The sequence below is a fragment of the Trifolium pratense genome, linkage group LG1 (genome assembly GCF_020283565.1).
Source record: "Trifolium pratense cultivar HEN17-A07 linkage group LG1, ARS_RC_1.1, whole genome shotgun sequence".
Taxonomy (NCBI): domain Eukaryota; kingdom Viridiplantae; phylum Streptophyta; class Magnoliopsida; order Fabales; family Fabaceae; genus Trifolium; species Trifolium pratense.
Window position 1 is genome coordinate 983,028 of NC_060059.1, and position 21,064 is coordinate 1,004,091.

At 32.3% G+C, this 21,064-nt stretch overlaps 5 protein-coding genes across 5 annotated transcripts; 4 read left to right on the forward strand and 1 right to left on the reverse strand.

Annotated features, from left to right (window-relative positions):
- The first annotated feature begins 864 nt into the window (after positions 1–864).
- On the forward strand, positions 865–4,278 carry LOC123897273 (phragmoplastin interacting protein 1). Its single transcript, XM_045947850.1, has 4 exons — positions 865–1,889; positions 2,602–2,773; positions 3,103–3,149; positions 3,250–4,278. The coding sequence occupies exons 1-4, from the start codon at positions 1,138–1,140 to the stop codon at positions 3,929–3,931; spliced, it is 1,653 nt and encodes a 550-aa protein (XP_045803806.1). The 5' UTR covers positions 865–1,137; the 3' UTR covers positions 3,932–4,278.
- A 1,774-nt stretch (positions 4,279–6,052) lies between these two features.
- On the forward strand, positions 6,053–7,339 carry LOC123896827 (protein SOSEKI 5-like). The gene is made up of 3 exons (XM_045947228.1): positions 6,053–6,324; positions 6,422–6,491; positions 6,608–7,339. The coding sequence occupies exons 1-3, from the start codon at positions 6,111–6,113 to the stop codon at positions 7,164–7,166; spliced, it is 843 nt and encodes a 280-aa protein (XP_045803184.1). The 5' UTR covers positions 6,053–6,110; the 3' UTR covers positions 7,167–7,339.
- A 2,203-nt stretch (positions 7,340–9,542) lies between these two features.
- LOC123903001 (protein ALP1-like) lies at positions 9,543–13,238 on the forward strand. Its single transcript, XM_045952850.1, has 3 exons — positions 9,543–9,659; positions 9,700–9,936; positions 12,071–13,238. Exons 2-3 carry the CDS (start codon positions 9,798–9,800, stop codon positions 13,114–13,116), a joined length of 1,185 nt encoding a protein of 394 aa, XP_045808806.1. The 5' UTR covers positions 9,543–9,659; positions 9,700–9,797; the 3' UTR covers positions 13,117–13,238.
- A 1,162-nt stretch (positions 13,239–14,400) lies between these two features.
- Positions 14,401–14,923, forward strand: LOC123903002. The gene is made up of 2 exons (XM_045952851.1): positions 14,401–14,575; positions 14,649–14,923. Exons 1-2 carry the CDS (start codon positions 14,498–14,500, stop codon positions 14,730–14,732), a joined length of 162 nt encoding a protein of 53 aa, XP_045808807.1. The 5' UTR covers positions 14,401–14,497; the 3' UTR covers positions 14,733–14,923.
- A 4,294-nt stretch (positions 14,924–19,217) lies between these two features.
- Positions 19,218–20,321, reverse strand: LOC123924474 (zinc finger protein ZAT12-like). The gene has a single exon (XM_045977377.1). It carries the CDS (start codon positions 20,101–20,103, stop codon positions 19,510–19,512), a length of 594 nt encoding a protein of 197 aa, XP_045833333.1. The 5' UTR covers positions 20,104–20,321; the 3' UTR covers positions 19,218–19,509.
- Between the last annotated feature and the right edge of the window lie 743 nt (positions 20,322–21,064).

Consider the following 21,064-nt stretch of genomic DNA (forward strand, 5'->3'; position numbering starts at 1 on the left):
TGTGATTTTTTTAGAAAATGTGAGGTGAAAAATAACTTCCAATGTCTATGGGTATTATGTGAAGGCCCAAACCAATAATGCTACCTTATGGCTTTCTTGTTTGGAACATGCATATATGTTGCTCATTGTTATCATTTTTCCTTATGTATAACCTAGGCAAAAATACACCAGAAATCCAAGATTTCATCACAAAAATTGTTTTCCTTACTATTCTTCAAATGATCAATTGTTATTTTTGTGATGAAGTTCCAAGATTTCTAGATCTTTTCGTTTCTCTCCGATGAAGAAATCCACCGGAAACCTATTGACTCATGTCATCATTCCTACGAAACGCCGAACACCTCACATTCTCATTGATTACGTTGTTGATGATGTTGTTGATGGAGTCGAGGGAGAAGGAGGAGTCATCGATGAGTAAGAGAAGGTTGATGGAGACAATAATATTTTCCATACTTTTTTAAAGAAATTGCTTTTTGCCACTACAAAACAACAATAATAATAATATATATAATATTAGATAAATTAAATTGTATCGGTGACGTTTATCGATCACATTATCTAAGCAATGATAAAGTTTGTCAAAGTAGACTGAGAGTGGATTAAAGTGAGAGAGAGAAAGTAGTTAATAGGATTATACATCTATAAAGGACAATTTTTGTAACATTTTTTTCATTAACTCTTCAGTTTTCACGATAAAGTGTTCTTCTAATTTGAAGTTTGACTGCAAGAAACAATTGTCCTTTCTAAGCATCGAATTTGAATCCTTCCGAACAATCCTTCCTTAGGTATATATTCATTCATGATTTGAACTGGATCAATCGATTTTATTCATTTTAATTTATTTTTAAGAATGTATATGTGTAGGATTAAAGATCAGTGGTTAAAAAGAAGCTGGTAATGTATAATGGGCTTTGTTGTAATAAAAGTAGAAAAAAAGTCCAATGGGTTTCAGCAAGGCCCATAATAACTCTACCTTCGTTTTGACCCAAGCCCATTATAACTCCTCCTTCCTCAGTTCTTAAGCCAAACTAGAAAAGCTTGTACACGACGGCGTCGTTTTTTCCCCAAAATTCGATTGAACCACAACCGGAAAAACAAAACCCAGTGAGTGGTGAAATTTGTTAAGTGAGATTAAGAATGGTTCTATCAAAGAAGAAGCTTAAACAGAAGCTTAGAACTGAATTAACCCTAAACCAAATCAATGCTGAATCTAATCCTCCTTCTTCATCTTCCAACTCTCTTAAACATCATATTAACTCTTCCATCAACAAACCCATTTTGTCTAAGAGAGAAAAACTCCGAAAGATTCGACCTTTACAACAACCCAATGAAAATGAAGGAACCAAAAACAATGAAATTGGGATTGAGGGTTTGGAAAAGAACAACATTAAAAAGAGAAAAAGGAATGATGTTGATGTTGTGGCTAACGAGGTTGTTGTTGTTAAGGATACCAACAAATCAGTGAAAAAGAATGATGGTGATGTTGTTGTGGCTAATGAAGTTGTCGTTAAGAGAGTAAAACAGAGAGTAAAACCCCGATGGATTCGTGAGGATGAAGTAACTGAAAAAATCAATGAAATTGGGACTGAGGGTTTGGAAAAGATGAAGATTAGAAAGAGAAAAAGAGTGAAACCAAATGATGGTGATGTTGTGGCTAATGAGGTTGTTGCTGTTAAGGATACTGTTAAGGTTATTAGCAAATCAATGAAAAAGAAGGAGCAGCAAAAGAAGAAGAATATGCAGAAGAAGAATAGAAAGAAGAACAAAGCTGCAGAGGAAAATGGCAAAACTGTAGAGGCAAGTTCCAAAGTTGCAGAGGAAAATGGTTCTAATCACCAAGAGGAATTGCCACAATCTAATGGATTGGCTAACACCAATATCACTGCCAGGTGATTTTATCTATTATTGTTTATTTTTTAATTATCATTGTTAATTTTGTTTCATTTGATAATTTAGTTGTCTTAAACAATGCAATGGTGGGTTGTATTTAGTGTGTTTGGTTCTGTGGTAACAACATTGATTTTGAATGAATTATAGCTAAAAGTGAGTTATTCATGTAAAATTATTTATGATTGTAGTGTAAAAGTTGGTTGAACAATAAAATTTTGGACTAAAAATCAATTGTTGAGGCAAAAGCTATAAATTTTAGCTCCAAATTTGAATCAATTTCGTAGGCAAAATCTATTATACTAGTTTGCATAGAAGAAAATTGAATATTAATTTAGTGTGAAGGAAAGAAAGATTGTGTTTGTGTTTGTGAGCTGAAATGAAATAATGTTGCTTTTTGTTTTATTTATTTGTTTGATATTAGTGTTGTCAATTGAAGATAGTGGAAAATAGAGGATTGTTAAAATTCCACTATGCAATAGTGCTATGACGCTACTATAGCGGCTATTTGACATTATATATTAAATAGCTTATCACAGAACAATTGCGGTTTGTCCAACTTCTGCTACGCTGTAGCGGTTTGTCCAAATGCTGCTAGCTATAGCGGTATAGTGCCACTATAGCGGCTATTTAACAACATTGTTTGATATACATTGTGAAATTTTGGTCCCAGTTTTTTAAGTGATTATTATATGTTCTGTGATGTTCATGCAGTCAAGAAAATGGTGATGCTTCTACAAAAGTTTATGTTGGAGGAATTCCCTACTATTCAAGTGAGGATGACATTCGAAGTTATTTTGAAGGCTGTGGCACCATCACTGAAATTAATTGCATGACTTTTCCTGACACTGGCAAGTTTAGAGGGATTGCGATTATTAGTTATAAGGTGAGTTTAAAACAAACATTATTTCTTTCTTTTTTTTCAACTTTTCCTTATTTTCCCTTAACCATATCCCTATTCTATACTTTCTGATCGTATTATGCAATTTCATGTCAAATCTCGTGCTTCCTTATATGGTAGGATTGATCGTAGAATATTATGCAATGTTTCAGCAGGCTATATTAGCAATACATTATAACCCTCTTTCCGTCAGTACATATGTCGGTTTTCAAGATTTTATTCTCACTTAGGGACAACTTCCAATTTCAAAATTTGATTATTGTTATGGAGCATTTCGATAACTTGCTGACATTTATGTGGCATTTCTCCTGCAGACTGAAGCAGCAGCCAAACGAGCATTGGCTCTTGATGGAGCTGACATGTTAGTAACAATGGCAGTTTTCTTTTATAGAAAGATGATTCACTGTTTTTGCTCATTTCTTGTGTCAATGTCATGCTTATAAAACATTTGATGTTAACAGGGGAGGACTTTTTCTTAGAATTCAACCTTATAAAGCAACTCAAGCAACCCGGTTTACTCCGGAATTGAAGGAGGGATATAATAGAATATATGTTGGAAGTTTATCATGGGAAATAACAGAGGAAGAGCTGAGAAAATTCTTCTCAAATTGCAATATAAAGTCCATACGATTGGGTACGGACAAGGAAACGGGAGACTTCCGAGGGTATGCTCATGTAGATTTCAGTGATAGTAAGTCACTCAAGACAGCACTTGCATTGGACCAGAGTGTCTTGTTTGGAAGGCCTGTCAGAATAAGCTGTGCAGTTCCGTTGAAGAAAAAACCTGACGCGGGTGAAAAATCAGTCGCAGATTCTAAACAAGGTGCAGGTGAAAAATCAGTTGCAGGTTCTAAACCAGGTGCTGTTGAAAAATCAGTAGCAGGTTCAGGTGAAAAATCAGTTGCAAGTTCTAAACCAGTTTCAGGTGAAAAATCAGTTGCAGGTTCTAAACCAGATGCAGGTGAAAAATCAGCTGCAGGCGAGAAACCAGATGCTGGAGAAAAAGAAACTGTTGAGAAACCGCCAAGTTCCGTTGTAAGTGGTGGCAAGAGGAAGAATAGGATGTGCTACGGTTGTCGTCAAAAAGGACATAATCTCTCAGAATGCCCAAACCAACAAGCAGTTGCCTCTGCTACAATCTAAAGCATGTAGGAAAACTCAATGACATTGGTAATTTTGTATCTGTTTCGTCATGAAGACGGTTTGATTGTAGTTTATTTTTGAAAGAGAAAAATAGGGCAGTATCTATAGTGGACACTTTCCTTTCCTGGTCGTTACCACTTTTTTTTCCCTTGATGAGAATTGATTCAGTTTTGATATAAGCTAGAAAATATTGGTGGGATAAAGAAATTCTCACTAGTTTGAGGTTTTATTGATTTATTCACAAATAGTTAGACAATTTTTATGTGAATTAATAGTAAACCTACCAAGTTTTTTTATTGTTGTACCTTAACTTGGTGGTATTCATAAAGGCTTATTGTGTTGGATTATTTTCGTCTTTGCTGTTCATGGCATGACTTTTTCTCTATTTGTTTCTCAAACAAACAAAAAATGACCATAAGCAAATAGTATGTGGTTATTGTGGATTATTTTCCACAATCTGAACCTAGTCAACTTACCTAATGCAACTAAGCTATTTGTTTTGTGCAACCTGTGAGAATTCTTCTGAATATTGTCCTATTCCTATATATGTATATATAACCTATTACCTAAAGCATTTTCCAAGGCTATTCATGGATTGTCACATACACATCACTCTATAATGGTAATTGCTCAGAATCTCCCCATCCAACTGGAAGATATCTTCCGGTGGGGGAAGTAACCACCCTCTATAATTGCTGATCGTGCTGAGTGCTGACCCTTACCTAGGGGTGGACAGGACCCGCCGACCTGCCCAAGACCCGAGTAAACCGGAACAAAATAAGTGCAAACGGATGGGCTGGGTCGGTCTTTATTATTTTGAAATAAATGCCTAAAATAAAATAGAATTAAATAAGGGTATATTAGGAATAATAGTATTAATTAGTTTAAAAGTAGTTAAGTTTTGCTTATAATAGTGACCAAAATTTGAAGTGTTTTTTTTGCTTATATTTGTGTTTGGAGGGAGTATTTCGTAACAAAGATGCGTTTTTTTTTTTTTTTTTTTTTTTCATGTTTGGAAGTATACTTCTGGACTAAATCTTGTTTATTTTTTCTCCGAAAATGTGGGGTGGAAGGAACAAATTGTTATTAATCAGAATCATGGTTGCTTGATAAATTGATAATGAATTCCGAGAAGGGGGTGATCTCAAGCTCAAGTTTCATGATGATTGATGAGGGATGGGCTCTTCTTATGTACACTACAGTGTGTGTGTGTGCGCTGTGAAAGTCATTTTTATCAGTCAGCATGCCCAGTGAATTGTCACTCTCTTCAGTTAAAACCTAAACCTAAATCATACAGGAAGACTCGTACATACTTTATTGTCGTTTTCTTCTAGTAGACAGTTTGACACTAGTTTTTGTTTCTACATTGTTTTATACTATAGGGCAGTACCTATAATTCAACAAATTGACAAATTCCTTACTTTTGACATAATTTTCTTGATAACGATAATTCCTTTGATCTCAATAAAAAACAAAGAAAAGATGGACAGAAACAAATGGTTGAAGAATGCTGTTTGATCCCTCTTGATATACAGTAAGTAGTACTAGCAGTAGCAATCTATAACACCAATACTTTTAATCGAAGGGTGTTTGATACATATCAGTGTCAGACACCTACATGAAACTACTAACATATATGATAGAAATCTAATTAAATTTAATTATTTATTTTCTCATATTATTACTAGTATCGGTGTGTCAGTGTCATACCCGTATATGTGTTTGCGCATCATATTCATATTTTGTTTAGATATTGAAGCAAGCTAATCTACTAATTATTCCTCAACTCTCTAATTTTAACTCATTTGTTTGGATCCTAATCTACTAATTAACAAGGTTCCGCATATTCAGCTTATTTGATGGGAAACATGTCCATTTGTTTCCCTAGTTGTTAATGGATGGACTCTACTTTTGACTCTATTATTATATTATTATTATTATACATGAATGAATAGAATGAGAATTTTGTCCTCAACATACTTTGGTCCGTGAGCTGAAAGGTACATAAGCTAAACTAACAACAGACATGTTCCCTTTGGTAAAATTGAGAAGTTTGACTTGTTGCCTTCAAAATCTATGCAATGCCATGACACTTATTGCTTCATATCAAATGCAAACAAACTCATCTTCCCAAATTTAATTATATAATACCTTAGCTACTTTTAATTACTTCACAAAAATGGGAACCAAATCTGTAGTATCCATGGAAAGGAAAACATTAGAAAGTGAGGTAAGTCATGAGAACTCTAAATTCTTGACTGAACCAAAGCATACTGATCAGGCTGAGCTTAAAGTTCCAGTAATTTACTACCTCTCTACAAATGGCCAGCTTCAACATCCACATCTCATCTATGTTTCAATCTCTTCTCCAAACGGAACGCTTCGTCTTCAAGGTAGATTCTATATACACTTATGCATTAAAGAAAAACAGAAAAACTCATTTAGAATTATGCTTGAACATAAATAATTTCACTCAATTTTTCTGATCAGATGTGATAAATAGATTGAGTTTTCTCCGAGGACAAGGAATTGCCAGCATGTATTCTTGGTCTACAAAAAGGTAGTGTATGCAATTATTGATCTTATTTTCATGATTTTAGACTACACTTTCTTTATGCAACTAGTACTAATTGTTTTTCAAACAATGGTGGTGATGTGATCTTTCCTTTTATTCAGGAATTACAGAAACGGATTTGTGTGGCAAGATTTGTCCGAAAACGATTTCATTTATCCGAGTAATAGCCATGAGTATGTCCTCAAAGGAACAAAACTAATAGAACCTTCAAGTTTTGGATCCTATGAAACAATATTATCAATGTCAAGTTCCAAAAGTTCCAATGAAACAAAATGTTCTAGCATGGTTGAAGACAGCTCACCTTCTTCCACAACGAATAGTTTGCGGCGTGATTACAATCTTTACAATGCAAAGATATGCATGGATTTTGCTGAGAAAGCAGCTAATGCTTCGACTCAGACTGAGGAGAAGGGTAGGCAAAGGATGGAAATGGATCGACGAAGTGAAGGGTTTGAAGGAAATGGTGCTGCAAGGAAATTTGATGTGAATGAAGGGTCTTTGTCAGTTTCCAGCTCTAGTTTTGGATCATTGGAAGGGTGTTTGGATTCAGCAGATATAAGAAACCAAAAGATAGAGAATGAACGTCCAAGTGGGAGGATGAGAGCAACACAGGTTTTGATGCAGTTGGTCAGCTGTAGAAGTACTGGAGATGAATTGTGAGTCAATGAAATTGGTTTCATTGTGTAGTTTTTGGGTAGTTTTTATGAATTATTGTTAATATATATATATTAATTACAACCGATTGATGGAGATGTATTGAGTTTTTATTCGCAATGAACCGTGATAGATTGAACAATTCAATTGATGCTTGACGAAAGGTCGTGTTTATTTAATTGTTTCTCATTAGAGTTTATCTTTTCTCACGCTCTCAATCATTCATGTAACGTACACACATTGATCGAACATAGCTTTATCTTGGGGTATGCCATTAGAACATCATTTGGGAAGAAAACATGTAAGTTTGCCTTGAGGATCATGAATGTAGGTTTCAAGTAGTTGTGACCAAATCAGTTGACATTGGCTGAATCAGTAAATCGTCCATCACCAAGAAAGTTACATCATCTTTCACAAAACCATTCTTAATATTAGAAGAGAAGCTCCATTTCAGATGGTTATTAGCTCTGGGCTATCTTGTTATAGCTTCATGGAATAACCAATAACCAATTAATAATTCATTTCACTCATCTGCTCAAATGATCATATTCTCAAGCTACTAAAATATAACAAAAGTAAAATATGAATCGAAAGAACAAAACAGGAGAAAATGAAAAGAGCATGCAGATATTTGTAGTGTTTCAATTGAACAAACTCAAAAAACCCTGTATGCCTCTACATTTATAGATTCAAACTTGTAAAACCTATTACATAATTAGAAATAACCCAACTGTTTTTGAAACAAACCATAACGTGAACATAGGGGATATACATGCATTACTGTAGAATGTATTTGAGATAAGCTAGAACAATAAAAATAAAAAGACACAAGTTTGAGATTTTAGCTAGAACAATTTTCAAACCACTTGAAATCGTTTATATTACAACTTCTCACTATCCATAGTTCTTCTTCTAATGATTTCACAAAATATTTACCGTTGAAACAACACTCACCATCATTGGAAGTTATGGCCTTTCTATCCAAATGATCATTTGAACAACCAAAATTGAAGGATACAATCTTTTTAAGGACACTGAGAGCAACACAAGTTCTGATGCAGTTGGTCAGCTGTAGGCGGCAGAGGAATTGTGAGTCACTGAAATTGCTTTCACTGTGCAGTTTGATTTTAGGAATTATTGTTGATATATATTAATTACAACCAATTGATGGATGGATATGTATTGAGTTTTTATTTGCAATGGACCATGATAGATTGAACAATTCAATTGATGTTCGACAAAAGGCCGTAAATTATTTAATTGTTTCTCATTAGAGGTTTAAAGTTATCTAGTCCACGCTCTCAATCATTTATGTCATGTACAGACATCAATATAACATATTTTTATGTGTAATTGTAGAACATACCGTAATCTCTTATCTACTTGATCGCGTTAATTATTATTAATCGAGGATAATCTAGGCTTTATAGATTTTAATTTTTTTTTTTAAAACTAATGTAGTACAATGGATCTTTGAGTATAAGTCATTAAGATAGATGATGATTCACCATAATCCAAATGAATAGGAACTTTCAAATTTGCTCAATACTATATCAACATCTGATTATGATGATAGCTTCATATATGAAAAGAAAAGGCCCAAAAATCTGTATAGCATTTTCCTTAATTTAAATATAGGAGGTTGGATTAACTATTTTTACGCCCAATGTTGTGGTCCAAGACAACACTGACTCTCTCAAAGTAGGTAGGCTACGGCAGCCCCCGAAGTAAAAATCATCATACAATAATTAATTTAAAATTAATAACGTAGTCTAGGATTTTAAATTTTTAATGCAATTTGTCAACAACAAAAAAAAGTTTAATGCAAATTAATTGATAATTAAAAATATGCAAATTAGTTGAATAAATTACTAAAACTATTTTTTTTGGTAGAGATAAAACGAAAATCTTTATATTTAAATTATATAAAATAAAGATGTCGAGCTATTTTTCATTTTATATATAGAGTCGTAATTTGAACATTAAACACTCCAAAACATGTTTATTTCGCTAAAACTCAAAAGACCGATACAAATTAGAATGTCAAAATAAAGATAAAAACTGACATTGTATACATATCCACATTTATAAGATGAGCTTTCATTTGCTTATATAAAAAAAAAAAAAACATTTATAAGATGAGCAATGTGTGCTATTATAAAAAAATAGAGTTTATGCCAACTAATATCTCTGAAACACTAGTTAAAAAAAAAACTAAAAAGAAAATAAAAGTTAATTTTTTATTTTTTGGTACAGAAATAAATGTTAAATTTAATAAAAAAAAATCTTTTTTTAAGAATAAAAAGTTAGTATTGTTGTGTTGAGAGACCATAAAAGGAAGAAGTCTTTGAATTGTTAAAGTTGTCCTTGAATTCAACATTGCCTCAATACTCTCTCTCTCTCTCTCTCTCACACACACATTATATGCTTTTTCTTACTTCCCTCAACTTTTTTTTCATATTTATTTACGCTTCCAATTTTCACAAACCATGTAGTACTATATATATATATATATATATATATATATATATATATATATATATATATATATCGCTCTTGATTCATATCTTTTATTGGTACAGTATTGTGAAATTGTGAATGAAAAAAGTTTGAGTAGTATTGTGGGTTGTTGTAAAAATGGGTTCCATAAGAGGGGTGAAGAAAAGAAAGAAAAAAGATGTCATTGCAGTTGCAGCAGCAGCAGCAACAACACCATTCTACTCTCAACCTCATCACCCTTTTGACTGGTGGTATCACTTCTCCAACAGAATCACAGGTATTATACCATTTTTACCCCTTCACCAAGCTTTTTTTTTTTTGGCTTTTCATATTCATGTTGCTTTTATTCTTCATAGTTAATTTATCTATATATATAATTCCCAGATAGTTCTCCTACTATCCATCTTAACCCTAATCCACATCACCCACTTACATCCAATTAAATCACACAATAATGCCACATCACTTCCTTAAATTATATCATTTTCATCTCTATTTTTTTTTGTTTCCACATCACTTCCTTATATTATATCATTCTCATCTCTATTTTTTTTTTTATATTATATCAATATCATAATAAATAATAAAGAATTATGTTTCTCCAATTATCCAAAAATTGATGTCACAAGATGTTACAATTTTCTACATTATTATTGAATTATACCTCTCCAATTATCCAAAAATTGATGTCACAAAATGTTACACTTTTCTACATTATTATAACATTTCTTAGTGACAATGAAGATGAACATAGTTGGATTCTCTTTCAACATTTATCCCATTTAAATGTCAACCGTTTTCATAGAAACAACAAAGAGTTTATAATTTAGTCACACAAAAAAATACGAAGAGTGTATACATTATTGACTTAATTACATTATAATTTTAGAGAAGAGTGAAGGTTATGCAAAAAGTTAGGTTATGGGATTGAAATATATAATAACCATTATCATTATCATATTTCATTCAATTTTAGTGTGTCGCCTATGCGTTGCACTATTGCATTGGCTGGCGCACCCCACAAAAAAAAAATTCAATCAATTTTGATGGTCCGTACTCATTCTCTATACATATAGGTATATATATTGGTTGGAGGAAGTGATAAGTACATCACTTTTATATTATTATTATTATTATTATTATTATTATTATTATTATTATTTTCATTTTATAATACTTATTGTTACAATTTATACGAATAATTTTTCAACATTATATTATAAAATACCACATAACACCTGTGCATCGCACGGGTGTGGGACTAGTTTATTATTAAGAATGTAAACTCATATCTTTGACCTAAATGTGTTTCTATTGTTTAGGACTTTAGGTTACTTATTGTAGATTTTGATTGTATTTTTGTTCAAATTATTCTCATATTTTGGTTCACATGGTTCATTTTTACTATTTGTTATTTTGAAGCTTAGGGGTGAAATTCTGGTCACTAGACCATTTGATTTTGACGAGTGGTTCTTAGGTTTTGGTTTGGCTTTATTTAATTTGTTTAGAATATTTTTGTGATTCCATTTACAACATCAACATTATCTTCATTATCTTGTTCAATCGTAGCAATTATTACTTAATGTAGTGTACATACATAACATAACATTTTGGGTATTTTGTGCTTTGTTTTTATATGGATTATGTATTGATGTTATGTAGCTATCGTTTTGTCTTTCATCTTCTATGTTTTAATCGCGTCTCTGGTGTTCTTTCTTCCCATGATCGGGCATTTTTGTTTTTTCTCAATTTTTTGTTTGAGGTAATTACCATCTCATTTTTATGCTAATAAGTGACAGTCATTAAATACATGAGCAGTAAGATTACTTAAGTGAAGTTTTTTGATTCATAATTTACAAGTTGTGGTCAACATGATTAGGAATTTTCTATACAACTCATTGAATTGATTGAAAATTGAAGTCTATAGACTCTATAAAAGCTTATTGCTAAAACGTGAGAGTGTGTGTGCTTAGGATATTTTGTCCAAGTCCTTGAAGAAAATCACCACATCGTTCTACCTAAAATGATAAATATGGGAATAAATGTTAGAATGAGATATACTCAATTCATCACTATGCTGATTTCTCAATAGAAATTATTTCATAAACGAGCTGTTTGGTATTCATATTCAGGGATGTATATGCTTTTGTGACTTTTAAGTAGTTTGCATAACAAACTAAAAGGAATTTACTATAACATGTCATTCATAGAAACTGACTTTTAGATAAACCATCCCTTTACAATGAATTTGCACATTTATTTTTAATTTGATTATATATGTGTCATAATGTAGAGAAGCTCATGTCTGTCATTGCCATAGTATGTGGCTTACAAACTTATTCCATATGTTTTTTATTGTAAAATTTTACTGTCGGACTGATTTGCTCGTGCTTCAATTTTGCTAATTTTAGGACCTCTAGCTAAATCTAAAGATAGAGAGAAATTCGAATCTGTTTTCAAGGTCTCAAGAAAGACATTCAACTATATATGTTCTCTTGTGGAAAAAGACATGCTGGCCAAATCCTCAGGTTGTGTTGATTTAAATGGCAAACGCTTATCTTCGAATGACCAAGTGGCCATTGCTTTTATTAGGCTTAGCTCTGGTGAGTCATTGACAACCATTGGCGATTCATTCCAGTTGAACCAGGCAACTGTTTCCCAGATAACATGGAAGTTTGTGGAAGCAATGGAAGAGAGAGGTCTGCGCCATCTTACTTGGCCTTCAACTGAAATGGAAATGCAAGAGATAAAGTCCAAGTTCGAGAACATTCGGGGCCTTACTAACTGTTGTGGTGCAGTTGACAGTACACACATAATGATGACTTTGCCTAGTGTAGACCCTGAGAGTAGTGTATGGCTTGACCGTGAGAAGAATTGCAGCATGGTTTTGCAAGCCATTGTGGATCCGGATTTGAGATTCCGTGACATAGTTACCGGATGGCCTGGAAGTGTGAGTGATGACCATGTTCTTCGAAGCTCCACATTTTTCAAACTTACTGAAGAAGGGAAGAGGTTAAACGGAGGTAATAAAATACTTCCGGATGAAACAGTGTTGAGGGAATATATAGTTGGGGATACAGGGTTCCCCCTTTTGCCATGGCTTCTTACTCCTTATGAAGGCGAAGGCCTATCTAATGTTCAGGTTGAGTTTAACAAAAGGATTGCTGCAACACAAATGGTGGCGAAGAGAGCATTGGCAAGGCTGAAGGAGATGTGGAAGATAATTGGAGGAGTGATGTGGAAGCCTGATAAACGCAAGTTACCAAGAATTGTTCTTGTTTGCTGCATATTACATAATATAGTTATTCATCTAGAGGATGAAGTGCAGGATGATATGCCATTGAGCCGCCATCATGATTCAGGATATCAAGATCAAACTTGTGAATTCGCAGACGATACTGCCTGCACTATGAGAGAGAAGCTGTCTCTCTACTTATCAGGAAAACTGTCAACTTGAAAGATCATTCATTCTATTTGTTACAATCCAATTGGAGCTATGTTGAAATGGATTTTTACTCCCAATATTCATGTTGGTTACAACTAACTTTGACAAAAATAAATATAGATAATTTTGGTTGAGTTCAATGCATGTAGCTAGTGGTTATGTTAGTTTGGAGGATTTGAATCTTGAATTTTCTTCTTAAAACTTTTCCAGTATCCCTAGTTCATCAACCGAGCTACCTACGTGGAACGCTATTGCTGCATTTGGTTTGGGTCAGTGTTAGCTCACGAAGCAGGACACAAATTCATTTCTTTGCTAGTGCTAGCTTTTTATGCCTTTTGACTACTCTATCATTTTTTTCCTGTCTTAGAGAGCTGAACAAAACACTAGTTTGAGTAGAGAAAACTAGGGGCATGCTTAATTAAAAACAATAACTTGTAATTTATATACTCAAATGATACTTGAAATAGGATAAGAGAAAGATATTATTAACTAGGAAGGTAAGCTTATTCACTAAACATCTCTATTTGTTTCAAACAAATTTATAAACAAGTCAAATAAAATATAAGCTAGCTAAAAAGTCTTGCCATACAATGTCAATATATACAACATGCATATATGAAGTGGGAAAAAATGATATAGCAAAAGAAGTTCATATGATTTATCTATAAAAAAGTTACTATTAAGCTCATATTAGTTTAGACTATCTTGAGTATCCATTGCTCCTTGAAGACCTCTTAAACATGTCATTAGTATATAAATTTCATGTATTTTTTGTACTAGAAAGTTCATGCATTCTATGGAATGAAAAAAATTCAGTTTTTCGCACTCAACTTTTTTATTTAAAAATCGCACTGCCTTGATTTGAAAATTACAATTGATTGAAACGTACTTTGAGATTTATTCATACATGCCACAAATTAAACTCAGTTATTACATTTCTTGTTATGTGTAAGTATTATTGATTTTGAATAAGATCGGAAAGTACCTTCCAAAAATACCGAGCTAAAGATATCTTTCAAATGATTTGGAATAATCTTTCGATTCAAATGTAAAGGACAATTTAAGAATTTTGGAAGTTTTGTGAGCATATAGAGAGGAGGGCTAAATTGTCAAAAAAAAGGGAGGGGAGGGCTAAAGAGTAATTTTGAGTTTGTTTTTTTTTATGAGTGAGAGTATACTAATGGGCTTATAGGAAAGCCCAGTCCAATTAGAAAGAAGATGCTTGTGACTTGTTGTGATGAACGACGGTGCATTCTTCTTTTCCATTCCCATTCCCAGAGAGAAGCAGAGAGAGAGAGCACTACCATCTTCATCATCATCATCATCATCATCATCATCTTGTTGTTATTGTTGGAGTGATCAATAATTAATCAAATAATAAGAATAAGAGAAAATGGAATTGAAAAAAGTGATGAAAGATAAGAAATTCTGGTTTGCATCTTTCCTTATCACCTGGGCTGCTGCTTTACAGGTAACAACCTAACCTAACCTATTCTCTTCTTTATCGATTCTGTTACTGATGAATTTGTTGATACTATTTGCAGGGACACATGATGTGGTTACAGCGCCAAGATTCATTCAAGCAAAAATTCCCTAACCTTGATGAAGATCATCCTCAATCCTCATGATTTGATGTATGTATTGTATTCTATGCTTTCATTTCTGATTATTACATCTGTAAATTCACTACTTCATTCCGTTATTATTCACATTTTCTTTCCGACTTTTCCTCAATTTTAGCTCAATTATTAGCTTCTGTTTTGCCACATTTGTTGTTGTACAACTAATTACATAACATATTTCAATTTCATTGTGTTTGTTAATTAGTATAACTCACAAACCCTAATTACCAAAATGCTATCGCCATCAAGCTACGCTACACTCTCTAGCACCGACATTTCTAATTGAAAGCGTTTGTGGCCACCAACTAACACAAACACATGTGATTACATTCAATTTATTTATATTTTTCTTTAAATTATTACTGGTGTCAATGTCATGTAATTGTGTCATGTAATTACTATTATTATAACTCATAAACCCTAATTACCAAAAATGCTATCGCCATTCTGTGTGCCACACTTCTGATTGAAGGTGTGTTCGGTGATCAACGCGACAATGACACATGTAAATTACGTTCAATTTATTCATATTTTCTTAAATTATTATTAGTGTTTGTGTCAGTAGCTGTGCCATTGCTTCATAGACAAATACTATATGATACACTCCCTAGTTTAATACTTAGAAACACAACACAACACAACACTTGTTTAATACTTCACTTCTCATATTTTACTCCCTAAAGCGACTGCTGCTTTCGAAATTTAACACATTTGTTCAAGCTAATTCAACAAAAAAATTATCTTTTCTACTTGTTGCATCCCATTAGGAAGCCACATATCTATAGCTCACTGAGACTCAGACATTCCCCAAATGAAAAGAATCAAGAAACAGATTTTTATCTCCTTTTCTCTTGTTAGAAACTCTCTGTTGGAAATTTCTGGGTAAACCATTCTCAGAATATGTTCTTAGTTCTTACCCTTAGGATGGAAGTTTTATGATTTTCCATCTCTGACTGAAATGGATATATCAGTTCTTGCTACAACTTATCTACGCCTTTTGTGTAACTGATAGGGCCTAGGAATACCAGAACACAGTTCCTTTGTTTATAAAATTCGATTTCCTCTGTTTGATTTCCAGAAATTCAGATTTACACCTAAGATAGCCTATCAATTAGTAGTTAAAATCCATGACATATTAAGTCTACTACATTATTTCAACAAATAAGATATAGATAAGAATTATGTTAAAGAAATTGGCGGTTACAATAAGATAATAGAAAACAGGTATAACTTCCCCTGTATTTCCGGTCAAAAACATAGTCTATTCTATTTTTTGTAGAAAGTTCAGCTCAAGTTAATAATATACTATACTCCAAGACAACAATTGCTAGGAATATCGAGTGTGTTTAGATTTGCTCATGGATGACGTACATATATATACATCAAAACACATCCATATTCATACTATTATGTAGTGTTTACCAAGAGACCAGTTCAAAATAGGTGACATGATTGTTAACACAGGTAAATGGTATCATTTCTGCTATTAATATTTGTAGCTAATATAGTTTGTGTATAATAATATTATAATTGCTTAAATATCGTCATAGTTTGTTCCTTCCTAGTTGTGAAAGATACAGGATACCCCTTTTTCAGTTGCGGCGGGTATATATATTTCTTTTTTTTTTTTTTGTTAAGTAACCTACCGACTAAAATTTTACTTTTAAGATGAATAAGTGGGACGAACTCTGGTCCCTACATATTACATGCAATATTCCTACCAACCGAGATAAGCTCACAGACACTTTGCAACATATATATAACATCACCCTATGGCCTATTTATCCTGTTTTGCTTAGAGTGCATGAATTTAGAAAAGAATTTGAGTTCATTGGGAAATTTTTGAAGTAACATTTACTAAAATATTGTTAATGCCTCAAATATAGATAAAACATAGAAAAGTTGTCACCCAACATGTGTGACTTTCCCTTAGCCTAGTATAGTATGGAACGTGGATAAGCCTGATTCCTAAAGAAGCTACTTACAGGGTAAGCATAAAAAATCAATTTACAAGTCCTATTAGCCAAAGCCAGTCATATTCAATTTGGAGACTCATGCTACCAAATCATAAAAACTGATTAAGTGGTTTGTGTATATGTGTGAATCATGTGAGGGAGGTTACTGTCTTCTAAGTAGTTTAGTTTTGACCAAGAACCAAGTTGCAGTTTTTAGACCAAGCTAATAACTATTTTGGTCATACATTACTTTTTCTTGAAACTGTTTATTTATTTACTACCTCAAAAACATTTTTCAGTGACGTGCACACAATCGTCATCCCTTTTAGAGAGCAGTACTATTCAAGTTGTTTTACTTTTATTAAGCTTGTTTCTTGTTTGTCAAGATATCTAATTATCAATGTCGTGCCAAAAGAACAATGTCTCTAGAACAACACGGAGAGGAATTTTCTTCTTAAAATGTTGTAAATTTTGGTAAAAGACCATGTGCTATTCAATATTAATTAAATTAAATAATTAATCACTTGTATGCAAGTTTTTGGGATTGAAAGTTGGATAACACATAAGTTGGATTATGATGGATCCATCATCATCTATTCAGCAAAAACTATAATCTAATTCATCCATTAACAAATTTTAATGAATGGATATCTATCTATCTAATTCATCCATTGAATTATTATGTTAAAAATAATCAATGTCAAACACTTTTAATTATTTAATTGGTTACAAAGTTTTTACACTACTCGTGTATATATATTATTACATTTTTATACATTTTTACAAAATTAATTAAAATAAAGATTATAGTGGTGGTCGCCAAAGGTCCGCCATGGACGTCCATATCGATCGCTCAAGCTCTTCTATGAGCCACTACACCGACCTTTGGACTTTCGATGAGGACCACCGGCCATCATGGAGCCTATCTCGCCTACACATTTTCCTAAACCCAAAAAAAAAAATCCGTCATAGTGAATATCATGTGGCAATGGAAGTTCCGAAGGATGTAAAGGAAGAGCGACCACACAGGTCTTTAATTACTTCACTCTTTCTTTTGTTTGAAAGTTTTTTTTTTGGTCAAATAGTTTAGTAACTACTACATATATAATGCAATATTCCTGTTAACTGAGTTGAGACCGAAGTTTCTTCCCATTTAATCACCATTCACCAAGCAAACTTTTATTTTGGATAACTACTAAACAAGCATTATATTTCTAAAAGAAGCCAAAATACAACTTTTTTGGTATGAGAAAATACAAAATTTCTTTTTTAAGTTGCGATATCTCTCTTAATTAGAGGACTAAAATAGTGGTGTAGATGCAAAGTCTCTAATGTGACACGACTTAGCAAAATAAGGGAAATTTCTTCTGAAAAGCTTAGACAATTATAGGTGGCCAACGATAATGATGATGACAGTCAAGTATATATGTATATGTGAGACTTTGTAATATCATATTCCTATATCCCCATTGAATATAATCACTTTTCCACGTTTAAGATTAAAAAAAAATACATTTTTCTAGTTCTAGATATATAATAACGTGGTACAGCCACCAACAAGCTGATGTCTAACTTACCTTTTTTTTTTTTTTTGACCGAAGCTGATGTCTAACTTATCTATTAAATCTAAATTGTCACAATCTCATGTGGGGTACTTGTCTACTTAAATTCTAACTCTGTGGACAATCTCTATTACGTAGTCTCAAAATTTGTCATTAGCAATAATAGCACTTGCGTGGATTTAATTAAAGTCTAAATAAATCTAATTAACCGGTGGTTAATTAGTTCATGCTTTTAGTCAAAAAAAAAAATTAGTTCATGCTTAAATTACTCCACTTACTCTAATACACGGTAAGTCTCTAGCTAGCTAGGTACCACTAGTATTTAAAATCGTCAAAACCCTTAAACACGAACTTTGAAATAAGAGTTCCAATGAAACAAACAATTTTATGTTTGGCTTCTAGATAGTAGTGTTGTTGTTGATCACTTAATTAGACTGCACGGCATTGGTATTTAGAAAATATTTCCCTAACGCTCTTCTAGATATTGTATGACTAACTTTGCTAACCTAATGGTAAGATTCTCTTTCATGTTAATCAGATATATTCTGAGATTGAATTCAACTCTAAACGGAGAGTTTACCACCCATTATAGTCTTACTCGATTTGAGGGATTAGTCTTTACAATTATGTAAAGAAATACTCGGTTTAAAATAAAATATGACTAGCTTAGTTAGGGGAATGGAAAAATCAATTTAACATTATGTTGTGTTTTATACTATTAATTAGAAAATTTGTGATTCTACAGGGATCTGTTTATCTGTTAAATGACATAAAGAATCCCAGAGTTAAAAGAAATGAACTAATCACTTTAGACAATTACATGAATATGAAGTTTAATATATCATAAAAAGTCGGATGAAGTCTAGACAATAACACGAATATAAAGTTTATATAGACTGTATACATTAGTTATGCAATAAATATAAAAAGTAAGATTTTGTTGCGGAGGGAGTAAGGATTAAACACATAGGTAATATATACAACATTGGATCATTTCAAATTGGATAGATAAGGCATTCATGAATTTTTAAGTGAACATGTGTTTCCTATTGAACTAAGGAAAAATTGATTTATAAATATTCAGACAATTTATTTAAGAATAATAACATGAATTTATTATGTATATCAAAGAACATAATTAACATTTTATTTACATACAGTAAATTAAAATACAAAATGGGAGGAAAAATACTCATCCACCTATATATATATATATATGTATATATGGTAAACTATAACTAGACCTTCCAATAGTAATTAATTAATTCAATTGAAACAATCCACCAAATTAAGAGTTGATTGTCCAATCTTCAAAAACTTCAAATCATTCTCTAATGGTGTCAAATTCAAATCAAGAAACAAAAATCTATTATTGGTGTTCCCCTTGTTCCTCTTTGCTGAATTAGTATTAGTACTATTATCAATAGTACTGCCACCACTATTGCTACTAGTAGTAGTAGTTGTAGTAATAAAATTCTGCATGCTTCCATTTGAATTATTTGAAACTATTGATGCTGTTTTTCTATGTCTTCTCATGTGACCACCCAAAGCTTGTCCTATTGCAAATTCCAATCCACAAATTGAACATTCATGTGTTTTAGCCTTTGTTTTTGTTGCAAGTGAATGATCATCACCATCACTCATCATCTCCATCAACCGCGGTTTCTTGTGACTCGCTCGGTGTCCTCCTAACGCTTGAAATGACGAGAATTGTCTTTTACATGTCTTGCACTCGAAGACGCGGTTGTTGAAATTTGAAGAGTAATTCACTTGATCATATTCTCCACCAGAAAGTAACATCAAGTATTTAGCCATGGTTGTGCTATTAGTATTAACATCACTTTCTCTTTCTCTCTTCATCACTAATCAAAATATTCAATAAGTTTATAACTATGTGACAATTAAATAAACAACAAAAGTTTTTTGGAGGATATATTTGGAGGGTGTGTGAAAAGAAATTAAAGGAAAGGTGTGTGATATTGAAACTATATGAGACTTATGAAATTAAGGGTGTGATATATATATTTATAATAAAGGGTGGTTTTGTTGAGGATTGAGAATTTGAGACACTTGTAATAGTTGACGTTTGTGAATATGTATGTATAGAGCGTGTAATGTGTGAACAAATTGGTACACACTAAACTTGTGAGTTGTTCATTTGCACTGACGCAAGCAAGTACGAAGAATTGGAGGCAATAGATATAAGATTTCCTCGAATTCTTCGATACACGTCTTATCTGCAGATGTTTTGGTATATCTGTTGAGATGAACAATTTTAATAGGTTCATAAATAATTTTTATTAATTTTTTTATATTAAATATTATTTATGAACCTATTAGAATTGTCCACCTCGACGGTGTACTAATACTTATCTAAATAAGTTATATACTAGTGTTTACGTAAGATTATTAGATATATATGATCCATAAATAATTTGATGAATATGTTGAACTTGTTTTTCCTTTGACTAGACTATAATTAGATGCTGTTTAGTGTGAAAGGAGCCATATTGTACACAAGATACATGTATTGTAAGCATGACTGCTGGCTAGGCTAATTGATATACAACAATTATTTATTTATTTATTTATTTATTTATTTAACCAATTCAAGCTATAGGTAGCTACCAATGATTTTATCAAGTTAAAAAAATTAAGGTTGAAGATGGATTTTGAAATATTTAATCAAGTTCTGAATCAAAACAAATAATAATTGCTTAAAGTAAAAGGTCTTCTAGATGGCAGCCACTGAGCTGGTATTTGATTTGGAAAACTAATTCTCTTCTAGACTTTATATGACCAAAAAAATTAAATGGAAACT